General features: G+C 38.5%; 3 protein-coding genes across 8 annotated transcripts in view; 2 read left to right on the top strand and 1 right to left on the bottom strand.

Moving 5' to 3' along the window:
- Positions 1-136: 136 nt before the first annotated feature.
- On the bottom strand, positions 137-5,744 carry idh3b (isocitrate dehydrogenase (NAD(+)) 3 non-catalytic subunit beta). Of its 2 annotated transcripts, none has more exons than XM_077727022.1 (11): positions 5,660-5,744; positions 4,920-5,093; positions 4,467-4,587; positions 3,981-4,041; positions 3,761-3,893; positions 3,376-3,509; positions 3,189-3,291; positions 2,822-2,968; positions 2,581-2,675; positions 2,416-2,476; positions 137-524 (listed from the first exon to the last, which is right to left on the bottom strand). In XM_077727022.1, exons 1-11 carry the CDS (start codon positions 5,699-5,701, stop codon positions 447-449), a joined length of 1,149 nt encoding a protein of 382 aa, XP_077583148.1. In that variant the 5' UTR covers positions 5,702-5,744; the 3' UTR covers positions 137-446. The 2 variants fall into 2 exon arrangements, with proteins under 2 accessions (XP_077583148.1, XP_077583147.1); XM_077727021.1 differs by lacking the exon at positions 137-524 and adding an exon at positions 1,028-1,567.
- Positions 5,745-7,183: 1,439 nt separating this feature from the next.
- Positions 7,184-14,095, top strand: wdr1 (WD repeat domain 1). 2 transcript variants are annotated; one of them, XM_077727034.1, is made up of 15 exons: positions 7,184-7,321; positions 8,219-8,340; positions 8,718-8,808; positions 8,897-9,044; positions 9,151-9,331; positions 9,574-9,651; positions 9,770-9,850; positions 10,319-10,552; positions 10,962-11,051; positions 11,330-11,484; positions 11,700-11,784; positions 11,885-11,995; positions 12,420-12,593; positions 12,716-12,860; positions 13,342-14,095. In XM_077727034.1, the coding sequence occupies exons 1-15, from the start codon at positions 7,306-7,308 to the stop codon at positions 13,446-13,448; spliced, it is 1,818 nt and encodes a 605-aa protein (XP_077583160.1). In that variant the 5' UTR covers positions 7,184-7,305; the 3' UTR covers positions 13,449-14,095. The 2 variants fall into 2 exon arrangements, with proteins under 2 accessions (XP_077583160.1, XP_077583161.1); XM_077727035.1 differs by having other exon boundaries at positions 10,962-11,054; positions 11,333-11,484.
- Positions 14,096-14,385: 290 nt separating this feature from the next.
- Positions 14,386-17,770, top strand: part of slc2a9l2 (solute carrier family 2 member 9, like 2) — a 34,607-nt gene continuing 31,222 nt past the window's right edge. Inside the window, exons 1-2 of one of the 4 annotated variants that reach the window (XM_077726269.1) lie at positions 14,386-14,506; positions 14,907-15,012. The gene's annotated coding sequence lies outside the window, so the exon portion shown is untranslated. Of the gene's footprint in view, positions 14,507-14,783; positions 15,013-16,602; positions 16,628-17,770 lie in introns of those variants that run through there. The other 3 variants (XM_077726270.1, XM_077726271.1, XM_077726272.1) reach the window with 3 other exon arrangements.

Genomic DNA, 17,770 nt, shown 5'->3' with positions numbered 1-17,770 from the left:
CTCACAGCTCTGGGGTCCTGGGTTCAAATCCAGGTCGATCCACCTGTGGGGAGTCTGCCCTGGCCTGTGTGGGTTTTCTCAGGGTACTCTGGTTTCCTCTACAAACTGAAATACACAAGGATTCTGACACCAGGGGTCTTATTTCATCTACTTTTATTTTTCACTTCACAATAAATAGGTTATATAACCTACTATCCGATGGAATAAATAATTCAAAATGTTTAAAGACATTTAGTAATGTTGTCCAGAGATTTAGGACATTCAAGCAGGAATGACAGCAAGAAAGCCTCAAATAAAAATCTGTCTTGTTGGATAGTAGCCCATTAAAGTTGTGCATTTGAGTCCCTTATCTATGACAGTAGTATGAGCCTGTGCAGTGGAGAGTTGAGGCCCATTTAAAAAAGCACGTGTCTTTGTAGCTGACAGATTAGTCAATGAGCAAATGATTAGGCAGCCAAGTTACCGATGACAGCTCTGGTGAACTCGTCGCTTGTGGCGTAACCCCCCAGGTCTCCGGTACGCACCTGTTGCAAAAACAAAGAGAGTGTGTTACAATATGCACAGCTGCAGAAGCACATGTCAATGTGCGGCAGTCAGGCCAACAGCCTTTTAAACAACAGAGCACAGTAAAAGCTGTTTATGAGGATTTCCTTTCTGTTTAGTGACTGTTATAAATAGCTAGACATTTTCCAAAACAAGAAGAGTATTTTTTTTTAGCAATGTACGTTTATCAATAACATGGTAAATGTTATTTAATTTTCTGTGAGTATATGCACAATACAATTACATGCATATTACAAAATCAACATCACAAGATTTGAATTATTTTTAAATATACATTTGAAACTGTATTTCAATTTTAAATAATCTAAATGAAATTTGCATATTAACTCCACTGGAAAATAAAATGTCATGCCTTTTATCAAACTGTTGTCACTAGACAAAAAACAATGCAGCTCAAACATAATCACTTGAAGTAATAAATGTGCTTTAAAACACAGTAAAATAAGAGCTGACCAACTCAAAATGCTGTCTTTTGTCTTTATTTATTTTTAATTAATTCCAGTAATAAAACTAAAAGATTCTCAGGCTGTGCCTTGTCACAAACTAAAACAAATACCTAAGCAGAATATATTAGAACAGCAACAGGAGGTAAAATTGTGGCTGATTGACAAACTGTGAATCACTGAACAGGGGCCAGAGTTACTGTGGGCGTGATACTAATAGCTGTAAATATGTGTGAGGTGAAAAGCAGCAAATGTCTTCCATGGAGCGGCAGTGTAGTTTTTAATTCCTTAAAAAAGGAGTCTGATCAATGTGTAGTTAACCAACAGTCCCACAAACGTGCTGTTTGAGGGACACATGTACAGGATTAAAAAAAACTTTCCGACTGTCATGTTATATGTGAAACAAGAAAAATATTCTTTCATATCAGTCAAATGTCCATTAAAAGAATAAAAAATCAGGGATGAGTGCATATCTAAATAGGTCGGTAGCTGAGGTTTTCCAGAACAGCACGCACAAAGTCGCCCGTGGTACTGTAACCGCCAAGGTCTCGTGTCCGTACCTGAGACATGCAAACACACATGGAGTGGATAACAATGTTAAAGAGAGGGTGTGTGTAAAAGAGAAGAAGAAAACCATGTTGTGCTGGGCTTTTCTCAGTTACCAGCTCTGATTAGCTCTGTGAGGCTCGACTGAACTCAGGTATCAACAACTGATTTTCCACTTCAAAAATAGTCCAGCAGGAAATTATGAAAACCTGCAGCATTATGCAACAGGTCTTAAAAATAAAGAGTCACCTATATTTTTGCCATGAAGCTATTAACCATGTTCAAGAGATTTTTTCAGTAGGGTATTAGCCTCGGTCAATGAAATCCCACCAAAAAAGCCTAAGCCATAGATATTGATGGGCACACTGAGCCAGATAAAAGTAAGAGTAGTTGCAAGCTACTTTCACAAAAGGAATGTTGCCATTAGTATGCACACCCAAGTGGATTCCATTGGAGTTGAAAAGGAGCATTAGAAAACAAGATAGTCTGACCTCTTCCAAGATGCCATCTGGCACAAGCTGAACCATGAGAAAATGTTAGAGATGTGCAACAGTGCAGTCTGAACCATTTCAAGAGGGGAAAGAGACTAGAAAGTACAGAGGACGAACTAAAGAAGTGTGCTCCAATATTTTCCCAATCAACCAAAGTTTTTGGGTCAGTACACACAAACGCTGACAGCCGCAAGGTCTGATGTTATGCCCGATAATCATGTAGCATTGGTATTATATTGTTTTTCACCTCCATGCTGCTTTTGTTAATGGAATTAGTGGCGTGTTTTCGGTCATGCACAGTTTATCGACACCCTCAATGCTGCAAGGAGCAGGGGGTAACCCCAGGAAGAAATTAGCTCATGCATACTCACCTTCCCCTGTTTGATGACCCTTTTGACAGCATCAGACACCATTTGGGAGTGATAATCTAGGCTGTAATAAAGAGAGGCGGCGTGAGCATATGCATGTAAGGATACGCTTCCAAATGCATACTACAATGGGGAAAATCCTAATTATAAATTCAGCTGATAGCTTACTTGAGGTGTCGGAGCATGTTGGCAGAACTTAGCAGCATGGCTGTGGGGTTTGCAATGTTTCTTCCTACTGCTTGAGCAAAGGGATGGCGTGCACCCTAAAAGAGAACCCCCCCCAAAAAAATAATACAATAATTTCCTTAAAAAAAAAAGCATCAGACGGGGATAAATGGTTAACACATTTAACAAAGAACTAGCAAGTTATTGTTCATCTATTTCATTTGAAACAAACAGAAGAAGATACCGTCTCAAATACAGCATATTCTGCACTGTAGCTTTCACCAGGGACAACACCTGCCCCTCCGACCAGTCCCGCTGCCAGGTTGTCAATGATGTTGCCGTACAGGTTTGGCATTACCAGTACATCAAATTGGTATGGGTTCTGGACCAACTGCAGCAGGGAAAAAGAAAACAAAACATAACTTCAGATGAATCACTAATCAGCAGATTTGAATGTTTCAAGGATTCCAAACAAAGAAATATGATGCGATCCATAAAATATTGTTTCACAACATAAAGGGGCAAATTAAAACACAAATACTACTTTAGAAACCTTGACACACGAGATAAAGCTTCATGCACTTTCATAAAAATGTTGGGTTTGCATTTACCTGCATGCAACAGTTATCGATGATTATGTTCTCATATTTTATTTTTGGGTATAGCTCGGCAACTTCTGCACAGCTCTGCAGAAAAAGGCCATCAGCTAACTTCCTGTATTTGGACAAAGTGATTAGGACAAGTGTTGCTATGATATGAAAATATATTCAAAGGAAGGCATACAATAGGTATCCTCACATGATATTGGCCTTGTGAACAGCAGTGACCTTGCTTCGTCCTTTCTTGGTAGCATAATCAAAGGCAAATTTGGCAATGCGCCTTGACTTTACTCTGGTTATGATTTTCAGACATTCCACCACACCGGTCACACTCTGCAAGGCAAAAAAAAACATTGAAAATTAGCATCATTATCATTGTCTATAACTACTGGTAAGCAACATTAAGATACTCAAAGAGCAATTTTGGAGGCACAGGTCTTACACCACTTTAATGTTTTAATTCTTAATGCAGTCTATGAAAAAAGAATCAAATCTGCTAGTGACAAGCGAACCCATAATATTATTTTTTCAACTGTAGTGGACCATTTTGGGTTAGCCGCCTTAATGACAGCAGTCATGTTTACCTCATGCTCCAAGGAGCTGTACTCCCCCTCTGTCTGTTCTCGGATGATAACCAGGTCCAAATTGTTGTGGCGCGTGCTATAGCCTGGAAGGCTATTCACATGAACCACATTGGCAAATAGGTCAAGTTTACGCCTGAAAAACAATGAGGTGCAGAATTTGTAAATAAAAATAATTGAAGAGGAATTAACAACAAAGATGTTGATTTTGTGTAACTTGTACCTCAGTCTCATTTCATATGAAGCCAACTCCCCTTTGAATTCCATGGGTGTGTGGATCTTTCCTGAATCATTAAAAAGACACAAAGTTGTAATTGCTGCAAGCATCCCTTGACAAAAAGCAAAGTTTAAAGGAGAACATTCTTATTTCAAATAAAAATCAATATTATCAGAACTCCTTATGGCTGCTTCGCCTGACATAAACAAGCTGTGACAACTTCTCATAAAATGATACAATGATTTTTGACACTTCAAACCTGTCCCTCAATTATATGCCAGTGTGTTAATGTGCACACACACACACACACACACACACACACACACACACACACACACACACACTTTCTATTAATTTTGCAAATTCAACTGATAAATAAAAGTGTGACTTTCCAGGGAAAACATAATATTTTCTGGGTATTCAACCCAAAACTTTTGAATGGTAGTTAGTCTAGTAGTCTGGAAAACTAAACAATGGGTAATGGGCAACTACCTTTAATTGCTACTTTGTTGGTCTTCATAGAACCCAATACTTGATCCAGCTTGTCCTCACTGGCCATGTTCTGGACTTCGCTCAAATGGAACTCTTCAAATTCCACAGGTACATCTCCTGCCTTTGGTGGGGAAACATGAGAACAGTATAAGTGCAAGAGGCAGTAGAGGAAAATCTTTTTTAAGGACCATTATGGATTAAGTTGAATAAAATATAAATCCATACTTTTAGAAATATAATTTGAAATGAAAATTATGTTTAAAAGCCCGGTTTGTGCAGAGCCGAGAGCAACTACACGACATAAAGCAAACAAGAGATATGGAGAACTGTAAGTAAACTTATTTTGACCAATATATTTTGTTTATTATGGATTTTGGACCTTCATTTAATGGAAACAAGAATTTCATGATCTACAGAATCTGATAGATTTGTGATAATAAGGAAAGTAAGTACTTTGAACACATCCTTCACAGCAGACATCAACTCAGGTCCAACACCATCTCCTGGAACCATCGTGACCTTAAAGGTTGCATCGGCACGTGCAGGTGGCACTTCCGAATTAAAGCGAACAGCAGATATGCTCAATGGACGAGAAGCAAACTGCTGCCAATGAGCGCCACTCACACCCTGGAGACAGACAAAAAAAATACCATAATAGGATCGGATGATATAAAGTCATGCTAAACATTATCTTGGATGTAGCACACAGCATGTGAAGAGCAGTTCCCCATTACCATTCCCCGGGCCTGTGTGGGTTTCATCGGGGTACTCCAGCTTCCTTCCACATTCCAAAAAATATGCATGGTAGGCTGATCGGACACTCTAAATTTCCCCTAGCTATGGGTGTGTGTGTGTGTGTGTGTGTGTGTGTGTGTGTGTGTGTGTGTGTGTGTGTGTGTGTGTGTGTGTGTGTGTGTGTGTGGTTGTCTGTCTCCTTGTGCCATGCGATTCAGGGTGTCCCCTGCCTCTGGCCCGGAGACAGCTGGGATGGGCTCCAGCACCCCCCGCGACACTAATGAGGGTAAACCGGTTCAGAAAATGAGATGAAATGGCGTTAGAATTACACCGAATTGGAGCTATGACAATAAGCTTGGCTTGGATAATAATAAGTATAGATACATTTAGCTTCATTAGTGGCGTCGTACACTTAGAGTTCTCTGAGTTCTTTAAAATATACATATATATGCACTCACCTTGATCAATGTTACCAATCCGCTCCTCATGACAGCCGCCATAGTGATTTCGGAAACAAATTTCTTCTTCGTGTTTTGAAGATGATTACACTGCACTAGCGCCATCAAGTGGATATGGGAAGTCCTTCAATGTTTTGCTTATGTTGTTCAACGTTAAAAAGATGAAAAAAGGTCTCCACTGGCACTTTATTTTAATTATTAAGCCTAGTGCTAATGGAAACATTGTATTATGCCACAAATACAATACTAAAACAGCTACTTAGAGGGTTAATTCAAACGGAACATTCAAAATTAAGACAGATCACATATTTGCTTGATACATAACACAGTTTATCAGGTATAGCTTTTTAAAATAATGATATCTGCAAGATCACGGTCGCAATGTTTGGTCATAGAAGAATAGTGACTGTTTGCATCCCTTTTTATCAATGTCTGGATGAATATTTATTTATTTTTGCAAAATGATATTGCATTTGCATAGCACTATGCCATTGCATGACATAGACCCACTTTAAATAGGTCAGGGGATTCCCAGTCCTATTTCAGGCCAATGACAGTGTCTGTTGGCAAACAAGATAATTCCTTTGGCACAATGCGGAGTGCCATAGTGTTTTATGCGATGCTGGTCTTGGGGGCACTGGTGGTTCAATTTGTGAATGTGAAGACTTTGAGCTTAGGGTCAAAGGTCACACTCCCTTAGCTACCAAACACTATGAATGATTGAAATTGTATTTGAAATGCTGTCTGCAACATCTTAGATATTTTTTTCACATTAGGCTGCAGCCTGCATGATATCATCCAATCTTAACTCATTTTCTTTTGTTGTTGAGGTTCAAGTGGCCTCGGCATATTTGTTGAGGCATGCAAATTTGCTTCTCACTGAATTATTTTCAATGTGGTGATCATTAGAGTCACTTTCCTACCTAACTTCTATTTTATCCACTCATATTCTGAACCAACACCACCCATTCACTCACACTCATAGCTGAGGGAAATTTAAAGTCTGCAAACAGCCTACCCTACATGTTTTGGGATGTGGGAGGAAACTGGAGTACCTGGAGAAAACCCGAACAAGCCCAGAGACAACATGCAAATTCCACACAGTGAGAACCCACCTGCGATCTAACCCTTGACCTCAGACCTGCGAGGCCGACATCATTTTTCATTGTATGTACATTTTTGTCTACTTATTTATGTGTGCACTTTATGGTGAATCTTTAAATCTCACGTGCTCATATAATGACAATAAAGGCATTCAAATCAATTCAGTCCCATCAATTAATCAATCAATCAATCAAATCAGTAGAAATCGGCTTCTGAAAACATTATTGTTAAAGTGATATAAAACGTGGCGCGGCACAAAACCTTATTAGACAGTGAGGTGAATGATAATTGTGCCTTATGACAATCATTTGGAGTTATGAGAGCAATTTAGGAAGCAAATCGCTTGGCGTCTCCTCGCTGGATGACAATGGCAGCGTGGTATGGAGTTTACCATATATGGGCAAAGCCAAGCGACGTGAGGGCGCTACCTGTTTCCGGGTTTGCGTGACCAGGGAGCGCTCAACCCAGCCGCGACTTTGCTGTCTCCACCAATTCATTGATTTGTGTCAAGTGCAACGTGAAACCGGCGATCGAGAGCAACGATGTCGTACGAATTGAGTGAGTATATTCGCGAAGGAGTCCGGCAGAAAATGCAATCAAAGTCTTTGTGTGTTTTTCCTGTCTGACGCCTGTCAGCTGGTTAGCACAAAGCTAGCTCGCCTCGCCCACAGCTGAATGGATGATTTTGACACATCGTTTCTTGTGATCCAGATACCTTCTGATCATTATTTTATTGCTTAGAAAATCCTTTTGGAAATTATTGGTATCATTGAGGTTCCGTTAACGAGCTTGTTGTTTTGTGAGCTAGCGTGTGTTAATGTACTGTCGGATTGTTATGACATGCCTAGACAGGCGAGATCTTACTTCTTCCTCAACCAAGTCCGGGAAACTTCCCATGACGTGTTTACCTGCAACGCCTTCCTTATCAGCTCTTTTTTTGTAAACACCAAGCAAAAAACAACTATCAAATTATTATTTTGGATTTTAAATGACCAGATTGCAATGGAAGAGCTACACATTAGGGTTGCAAAATGTATCCAAGTATCGATCTTTAAGTGTCTAGATACGATATTTGATGGGAAGGGTTAATTCGCAGCCTTAATGAAATGTGATTTTTTTTTTTCATTCATCTAACATTTGATTCTGTTTCACAACTACTAAATATTTATTTAAATGGTACTGTTTGTTTTGTTCATTTACTACTTATTTTTAAACAATATATTTGGGGTAAGTACAGTGCTGAATATTTAAGAATTAATTCTATTGGCAGTGTATTGTTTTTGTTATATTATTACTAATTCTCCACATTGCAGTGATAAATTGCATAGTTCAATGTATTTTATTCTTTCTATTGTGTCCGACTTAAAAATTCTTGGCTTTCCAAGTGCCACCATAATGATGTGCTTACCCTAAATTAAAACAATAATAACAAAACAAAATCATATCTACTTTCAGGACATGTTTTTGCCAGTCTCCCACAGATGGAAAGAGGAGTTACCAAAGTGATAAGTGGTGATCCCAAAGGCAACAACTTTCTCTATACCAACGGGAAGTGTGTCATCATCCGGAATATTCATGTAAATCTTTAACTACAATTATCAACTGACAATAAGAGAAATACTATTTAGTCACAAATCTAAAATCCAGCAAGTGAAAATGTGGTGCACAGATGCTTTGCATGTGTAACTTGATGACACCTGCGTGTATCATGTCAGCAAAACTAGAAGTTTGGTATGGATTAACTTCCACTAAGATCTCGAAATAGGTTATTTATAAAGCACCAAGTGCTGTAATAGGCTAAAAGCAGTAACGAATAGCGGACATGCCCACATGTGTCATTAATCAACCCTTTTATAATTGTTTATTTTATATTTTAAATCGATACACAAAGGAGATGCAATTTCACCAATGAAAATCTACTGATATCATGTTTCTTCCCTTTTTCCTTTTGCAGAACCCATCCATTGCAGACATATACACCGAACATGCTCACACAGTTACAGTTGCTAAGTACGCACCCAGTGGATACTACATTGCATCTGGAGGTAAGAATCCATGAAGAAAAATGTAATTTTGTCAAGGTTGTAATGTCTTTACTACCATAAAATCACTTGGGATTGCTATACTTTTTAGATGCTTCGGGAAAGCTGCGAATTTGGGACACTACGCAAAAGGAGCATCTGCTCAAATACGAGTATCACCCAATATCGGGCAAAGTTAAGGACATTGCCTGGACAGAGGATAGCAAAAGGCTTGCTGTTGTTGGGGACGGAAGAGAGAAGTGAGCACGTGGCTTAGTTTATAAATGTAGAAATTAAGATCAGCACTTTTTTTCATCATTTCAGAGCTTTTAATGTAATAAAACTTGTTTGCGTTTCACTCTGAAGGTTTGGGTCTGTGTTCCTGTGGGACACTGGCTCCTCAGTAGGAAGTGTTTCTGGCCACTCCAAATTAATCAACAGCGTAGACCTTCGCCATCAACGTCCCTACCGGATGATCACTGGCGGTGATGACTGTACTGGTTGTTTCTCTGAGGGCCCTCCCTTCAAGTTCAAGTTTACCATTCGTGTGAGTAAAGATCTTTCTGTTTTTGCTAGGTAATGTCGTCTTTGGAAATTAGATTGAGGTTGTCATAAATGGGTGGTGATGGAGAAGAAATCAACTACATTTTAGATCACTTTTCAGTCTTGTGCTTTACATAAGTATGCAAAATGCTCATTTTTTGGAGTGTTTGATCATTTTGGTGTTAAACTGCACTGAGTGAAATGTTGAAAAATCTGATTTAGTTTTAACTTGCGTTCTTTTAACAGAATCACAGTCGGTTTGTCAACTACGTTCGGTTTTCTCCTGATGGAAGTCACTTTGCCACTGCTGGTGCTGATGGAAAGGTAAGCACTGATGTCAAAGATTCCTATGAATTGAAGAAAATCACAAGACTATTAAAATGAACTGCTTATTGCAAATCATTTATTTGAAAATTGTGTATAATTAATTTCTTTTCCTCAGATTTTCATTCATGAGGGAGTTAATGGCGAGCTTGTCACCTCCCTGGGAGGAGATGTTGCTCACAAAGGGGGAATATATGCTGTAAGTCTGAATTTTTTTTCTACTTTAAGAAGCAATATTTTCACCGTTTTCAAATTAGGGCTCTGGCAAAGTATTATTTTGATTCTCCGTTAATCACCAATCGTTTTGGTGATCAGACATTTAAACAAATTATATATAGGTTGCATTTATTGCATTATTCCGGATAGTGATGCAGACTCTTTCGGTCTGGTTAAAAAGCAGCGAATTGGTGACAATTAAAGGAGGAATTTTATCACAAATGTGGCTTTACAAATGCCCAACTTTCATAACTGTCCTATTCCTATTCTCATCAACATGTTAAATATAGAGGGTACATTTTGGATTGGTGGGGGAGAATCACATCTTCTGATGTGGGGGCAGCAAAAAGGTTTCCCTTGCTTCAAGTCCTTGAAACCTGCTGAATGTGACACATTGTATGGTGGATTACTCATGCTAAAAAGACCACCCCCACTTTTTTATGTTCCCTAGCTAAGCTGGAGCCCAGACAGCTCCCAGTTGATTTCTGCTTCAGGGGACAAGACCGTCAAGCTCTGGGATGTTGGTACCCGTACTGCAGTCACAACTTTCAACATGGGCACCGAAGTCGCGGATCAGCAGCTGGGCTGTCTGTGGCAGAATGATCACCTTCTCAGCATCTCCTTGTCAGGCTACATCAACTACTTGGACAAGAACAATCCAGACCGGCCCATACGCACAGTCAAGGTCAGCCTAACAGAAGTTTTATTTTTTCCTCCTCTTTACTATTTCAAGTGTTGCTACTATTGTGTGAATGCACCCTTAAAATTACAGTTTCGAGGCCTGTACGCTTATGTCAGTAACTCAATTTAAATGTGTCTTTAATGATCAGACTGATCATTATCTCAAGGCAATATTGTTTCACATGACACTGGGTTATTGAATTGTCTTTTTTTTAAAACTGGTCTCAAAATAAAGTGGATGACTAAGGAGTGTTAAGTTTTTGGTCATCAGAATTTCTTATCAAATGAAACTAAATGGCGAAAAAAGAAGTATTGTGATGTTAATATTGTTTTCCTCTTGGGTGGTGGCTTTATTTATATGGCTGAAATTGGATTAAAACACATAAGCTTTTATTTTTAATTTTTTTATACAGGGCCACAGCAAATCCATCCAGTGTGTGACAGTGCACAGAAGTGATGGACGACCCTACATCTACACGGCAAGTCATGATGGACACATTAATATCCTTCTTAACAAATTATAATCAGTTTCTTCATAAGTCTTTTCTGTTTACTCTTAATCAATTTATCAATCAACAAATGCCAAGATTAACATTACTGCGGCTTTACTTGTCCTTTTCTTAAAACACCTGTCGTTAATTGGAGAATACGGTGTGGGGGTTAAATATTATTGCAACAAAATATGGCATAATGTTTTAACTTTCCTTATTAGTTTTGTGTTTTGCTCGCCAAGGCAACATTACATTTCTGTCATCAGTTTGACTTAACATCCATTTCACATTACTGGGATGCAGAAACTGGGGAGAATGATTGTTTCTCAGGTAAGGGCCACAGCAACCAGGTGAGCAAAATGGTGGTCAATGAGGCCAACGAGGTGGTGACGTGCAGCATGGATGACACGGCGCGTTACACCAATATCAACAAGCACGAATACAGGTAAAGTCCACGTTTACACATCTTTATGTTAATGTATTCATTATGTCACTATATAATGGGATCATCTTTGTTTAGCTAACTTTTGCATTTGTTTGTTGGTTGGGTGGTAAAACGTCAAAAAGATGATGGCAGGTTGTGAAGATGCGAGGAACAGTGACAATCTGTTTTTATTCTTTTGATAATATAATAATTATTCTGTGATTTTTGATTTTCAGTGCCTCCGATGTGGTCAAAATGGATTACCAGCCAAAAAGCATCTCGACTGCAGAGGGGCTGACACTGGTTGTTTGCATTGGGCAGGTAATCTATTTCTTTTCTAATCAATTCTGAAGTCATATTGAGTTTTAATTTAAGTGTTACTCATGCTCATCTCATTGGAATATTTTCTTTCTTTTTCAAGGTTGTGTTACTAAAAGACAAAATGAAAGTCTTTGCACTAGAAAACCTTGACTATGAACCTGAAGTTGGAGTTCTCAACCCTGCAGGAAATACTGCTGCTGTTGGGGGAAGTGTAAGTGCTCATCTAATAGCAGATATGATTTTGCCCCTTGAGCAGCAACAAAAAAAAGATTTTTAAATACTAGAAATAGGAAAAATTATTAAGAAAGAAGACTAACACGTTTAGCTAAGAAGAATTGTGTACAACAAAAGTGTTATGCACCATGAGCTAATTCACTAGTGCTATATATAGGCATCATTCTTCAGCCTTAATTGAATATATGACAACTGCTTGTAGTGTAGATAATGCTTGGTGCTAAAATGTTCCACCTTTTCATGCTTGGTTGCACCACTGGCCTTAAAAGTACATTCGCATGGAGTGAAAATACTCTTATACAGCCTTTCAATTTTAAAACAAATTCCTTCCAGCGCACAAAGCAGAAATAGAAATGATGAATGACTCTTATTCCGCACAACCTGTTTCTTCTCTTCTACAGGATGGGACAATCCGTCTTTACTCGGTCCAAGGCGATACTCTGAAAGATGAGGGAAAAGCCATAGAAGTTAAAGGGGCCATCACAGACATGGCTTATTCTAATGATGGCGCCTATTTGGCTGTCATAGATGACAAGAAAGTGGCCACCGCCTTTAGTGTCATAGACGGCTACTCGGTAAGAATTTTGCTGTCTAGCTGGCTATAATATTGTCTCAATCATTAAATGCCTACATGTTTCAAAGTTTAATTAAATCCCCCCCCCCATACCTGTTTTTTATTTATTTATTTTTACCCTAGGTCAAAAATGAATACTATGGACACCATGCAAGACCTGTTACCTTAGCCTGGTCACCTGATAATGAGCACTTTGCAACTGGTGGAATGGATATGATGGTTTATATCTGGACTATTGGCGATCCTGATAAAAGGATTAAGTTGCCAGGTGAGCAAAAAAGCGACGTTTATATAAACTCATTTCATTTATGCCTGAGAATTACCTTGATTCTAGACTCTTGACTGGGAATAAATTGAAAACACTAGCGTGGCCACTAGTATTAATGCTGACGTTAGGTATCTGGATAAAATATTTGATTGCAAAAGTATTGATACACAGCCCAACTGATTGCTGTTTTGCCTCCCCCTTTCACGGACCCTGTTTTATTATTCTGATTTTTACACTATCGCAGGTCAGAAGAAATTGTGATTTTTATAGGGAGAAATGTGCACTACACTTGATAATAATGAAGGATATTTTTGTGTTTTCCTCCTTAATAACAAATAATCCATTTAATTTGTTTTTTTATGTGGTATTGAAAATGCTAAGAAGTTTTTTTTTTTAAATTATCTATATCATTGAAAAGTTTAGTATATCAGAAAGGAAGCTGAAATTGTAATAATACCATTTTATTTTTTATGGTTTTCAGACTGCCATAAATTGCACCATGTTAGCGGCTTGTCCTGGATTGATGCAAATAATCTTGTTACCACTTCCCATGATGCTAGCATCAAGCAGTGGACAATTGCATATTGAGACACAGGCTGACAAATCCCCACGTCCCCAAGGACAAGGACTACTGTAGAGTTCACCCCCCCCCCCCTCCATGCAATCTCAATGGTGTATTTTGCTGTCTGAATTGAAAATGGGAACGATATAAAGAAAACAAAGCTCCAAATTAAAATGATCAAAATATATCTCCTTGTGCAAATATGTACAACCTTCAGCATGTACTTTATCTCATTTGGTGTATGGGCAATGCTCAACATTCCACAAATAATTGGGCTAAGTGTGCCCTTCCTTGATGGATAAACCAAAAGTTTTGTTGCAACACTAATGTGTTCAAGAGACATTTTCATCTTTTGGTTACATTCCGGAATTAACAAAAAACCCTCACTACAGTTGCATTTCAACTTGAGCTTTTAAAAAGGGTGGGAGAACAATTGGTGGGTGCAGCTTTTTTCTTTCTAGTGCCAGTTTTTGCGATTCATAGCTGCACTTTCTTGGGTTTGGAGAAATTATAGCCACAGAAAATAAGTATCCAATCAGAATTTAGTTCCTTCATTCTAGGAAGTTTCAAAGCATTTGTTGGGGTCCCGCTATTTTTTTCCCCGCTATCACCATTTTCATTGTCTTGTCTATGCATTTGTTAATATTGCTGAAAATAAAAATTTTGCATTTTCTCCCTGATTCACTGTGTGAGATACAACATTATCTTTTAATGCATATTGCATTTTTCTCAGTCATTTGAAGGAAAGTCCAAAGTTGACATTACGTATTCCTTTAAACATTTGTCATCTTAATTTACTGTGATTTACTTTTGGACCTTGTCACCTTGATGTTTTATTTGCATTATAGCTGCATGGACACTTTGCACGTGTGTACGCCAAAGCAAGCTAAGGACAGACTTTTGATGAGAATTTTATTTGCCCAATCTTTTACAGCGTGGTTTACGGGAGTCTAGAGTCGTGAGGTCAGTACCAGAGGTCGAGGCGAAAGTAAAGAGGGACCAGTCAAAGGCGGGATCCTGGCAAGGGCAGGTGTCCGATCATTAAAAGCAGTCGCAAGAACTCCATGCGAGAAAACTTTAAGAGGTAAACTGTAAAGACGATACGGCAAGATGGTGGATACCCAGCTGTCTTAAATAGGTCAATAATCTTTATGGCCGACAGTTGTCGATGATCCACTAGTCTGGCCTGTAATTGGAATGAGGACAATCCACCCCCACACCCAGTTTGGGGCCTGCCGTTAGCTTTTGTTCATCTCATATAAGCGTTTATTATCTTAATGCTGTGAATGCATTTTTGGCCATGAGCAACTGCCCTTAAAAAGGCTTCTGAATGTGGCCTAACATCATTTTTGTGCTAAATCTCTTTTTAGTCTTTAGTCCAAAAATCAGACATTCTTGCATATCCAATTGTACTTGCAGAGAAGACAACCACTTGAATTTTGTCTTTTGCCTAAATTTGTAACCCCCCTCCTCAATTTTGTCAGGAAATTGAATTAGTCGACTTGTTCTCATGTGATGGAGTTGGGATCGTTTTCCCTGTGGCTTGCCAACAGCTAGTCCAGTTGAGACATCTTCACGATAAGGAGTCTGGTGAGTTTTTTTTCTTCTCAATTATACATAATCATAGAGATCACAAATGTATTTACTATATTACTGGCTCTCCAATGTGGTCAGATTCACCATAAAGTACCTTTGCAGAAAATTATGATTACTCTGCATTGCAGCTAATGTAGTAATTCTGTAGAATTATCTTATACTTCTTGTCTCCAAACATTTGCTACAACATTACATCCAATAATAATTTAACCACATTAATGCAGGTTATAGTTTTTTTTTATATAAAAAAAAATAAATGTAATGGACTTTAAATGGATCCTGCAAAAGAAAGCATTGCCTTCAAACTGCAAAAATACTCCCACTGTGGCAAAAGTCTACTTATGAAATATAATATGGAAGCTATGGAACTGTTTTACCACTCCTTTTCCACACAGGGGGAAATCTAATACTTGAGTTTCTATCATGCATGGCTTCAGAATGGAGGCCTCTTAAGTTTGATGACGGTTACATTATTTGATCATAATTAGTATCATCTTACAGAACTCACATTTATGTAAAAAAACATCGTTAAATAGCACACCTCATACATATATACCTCAACCCTGTGATGATCTAAAAAGATATAATTCATGCATTCTTGTCATAGTATTGGGTAGACATGGGTGAACTTAAATGCAATAAAGCAGTCATTGATGAGAGGAAAAACAGCCGCAGGAGGGATCTTTTTATGGTGGTGAAGACTGTTTTTCGGTGTTCGTAATAGGTACACTAATAACAGAAACTCTTCCCGTTGAACTTGAATCTCTCACCAGGAATGGTTGCTATTGCTTACTTGGAAACTCTTCAACATCTCATGTAAAGTTTTGTTATTAGAAATCCCTGTACACAGATTGATTGATCAACTGATAGGCAATCCTTTTATTTCCCCCTGAAGACTTTAAAAAAAATGTTTGAAAGAGGTAATTGTGTCGCTTGCATATATAAAGCTCTTAGAATTGCAAAAAAGTGGAACATGGATTGCCTGGAGCGAATCATCTGCTGTTTTGTGGCAGGAACAGTTGCAACTTGTATATGAAAAACATTTTTCCAGGTTACAATTGGAATAATATTAGTCATGTAGTAGTTATTTTAAATGAGCTTGTCTTAGAAAAAGAGAATTAACTGAACGTTTTTTGAAGATGAAATTGCTTAAATTGGTCACGTTTCACGTTTCCCTCACATCTGTTATCCATACGGACATCTTTTACAGCTGTGTTTCACTCCTCCCTTCTCAGATGAGCTATATCACGTGCACTCAACATGTGTATTACTAGATCCGTTGCAAAAGTGAACTTTGCAAATATTCTGATGAGATTAAACAATGTTTTTCAAATATGGGGATATCATTTGGACAACAAATGACAATATCCTTATGTTTCTCAATTTTAAAGTTGACAAAATATGGGATTAGCAAACTATTTGCGCTTTATATCGGTGATTCCAAACTGTTATTGATACAATAAAAAAGTGTTCCAAAGCTACAGGAAATAAGCATTCATTGGCCCCAGCCAAACTCATGAAAGTTAATAATTGCTGGGACGTTGTAGCTGGTAGCTACTGACAATGAGTGAGTCAGTAGAAAATCTGCAAGGCTTGGAGATACACGTGCGTGAGTAGGCATGCATCGTAGGCCAACAATGGCTATAGATATAGAATTAGAAGTAAATCTTTATTCATCTTTATTCCACAGTCATAAGTTTGCTATATGATGTAATTTGAAATTTTGAATCGTATGACCATAACTGTTAAGATAAGAGCCATCTGCACGTAAGGGTTTGTGAAACCATTTTCTTTGGTTGTGCTGTGTGATTTTTGTTATTCGATATTTTAAGGGGGTGGACTGGTGCCCAAAGTTTGCTGGGATAGGCTCCAGCACCCCCCATTGTGAGGATAAGCAATTCAGAAAGTGAATGATATTTTATGAGTTTGGATGGAAACAGATATTGTTATTTTTTTGCTTGTGTTGTTTTTTTGCACCGCTCTCTTGATACAGCTGGAGAAGAACTAACTATACACATGAAAAAGGTTTTCTGAACTTAATGATATGAGGGGCATTTCGTCCTTTTTGTCCAGGATCTCAATTCATTTGACATTTTTTATGAACTGTTTATTCCCATCTTCATATTGAAAGTGGTAATTGTGTTTATACATTCCGACCACGAGGTGGCAGAATCAGTATTTGGTTTCATATTGCTCTACAGTAAACAAAAATCTGGGGACCCCCACACCCCCCTAATGGAAAATAGAACCAATGGCTTGATCAGGCAGGCAACTAAAATCTGATATTTCTTACTCCTCTAGCTAATTGAGCCATCCTGACTTAGGCTGCCCTATGTGACATTTGTGCTTCTGTGGGCTTTAAGTGGGTACAATTAATTTCTCCCTCATTTCCAAAACATAGCAGTTGAAGACTCAACATTTCCCTTTTGGATAAATTAGATTGCAAAAATGAATGAGTTTCACCTGTGCCCCATCGGTTTCATTCAAATTCTGAACCGGGTTGTGGGAGTTGCTGGAGCCTATCTCAGCTGACTTTGGGCACCAGGCAGGGGACACCCTGAATCGGTGGCCAGCCAATCGCAGGATACAAGAAGACAAACAACCAATACCTCATAGCTAGGGGCGATTTAGAGTGTTCAACTAGTCTACCCTGCACGTTTTTGGGGCGTGGGAGGAAACCGGAGTACCCGGAGAAAACCCACGCAAGCCCAGGGAGCACATGCAAACTCTAAACAGTAAGGACTGACCTAGA

Source organism: Stigmatopora nigra, chromosome 10, assembly GCF_051989575.1.
Source record: "Stigmatopora nigra isolate UIUO_SnigA chromosome 10, RoL_Snig_1.1, whole genome shotgun sequence".
Taxonomy (NCBI): Eukaryota; Metazoa; Chordata; class Actinopteri; order Syngnathiformes; family Syngnathidae; genus Stigmatopora; species Stigmatopora nigra.
Note: the sequence above shows the minus strand (reverse complement) of the source record. Positions and strands in the feature narration are given on the sequence as shown.

Excerpts from the sequence above, each read along its gene's own strand:
- idh3b (XM_077727021.1), bottom strand. The coding sequence starts at position 5,701 with ATGGCGGCTGTCATGAGGAGCGGATTGGTAACATTGATCAAG. Across the intron at positions 4,042-4,466 it reads CAACAAAGTAGCAATTAAAG|GAAAGATCCACACACCCATG; the intron begins GTAGTTGCCCAT and ends TTAATGATTCAG. Across the intron at positions 1,568-2,415 it reads GGGTCATCAAACAGGGGAAG|GTACGGACACGAGACCTTGG; the intron begins GTGAGTATGCAT and ends TGCATGTCTCAG.
- wdr1 (XM_077727034.1), top strand. Across the intron at positions 11,996-12,419 it reads CTGCTGCTGTTGGGGGAAGT|GATGGGACAATCCGTCTTTA; the intron begins GTAAGTGCTCAT and ends TCTCTTCTACAG. Across the intron at positions 12,594-12,715 it reads GTGTCATAGACGGCTACTCG|GTCAAAAATGAATACTATGG; the intron begins GTAAGAATTTTG and ends TTTTTACCCTAG.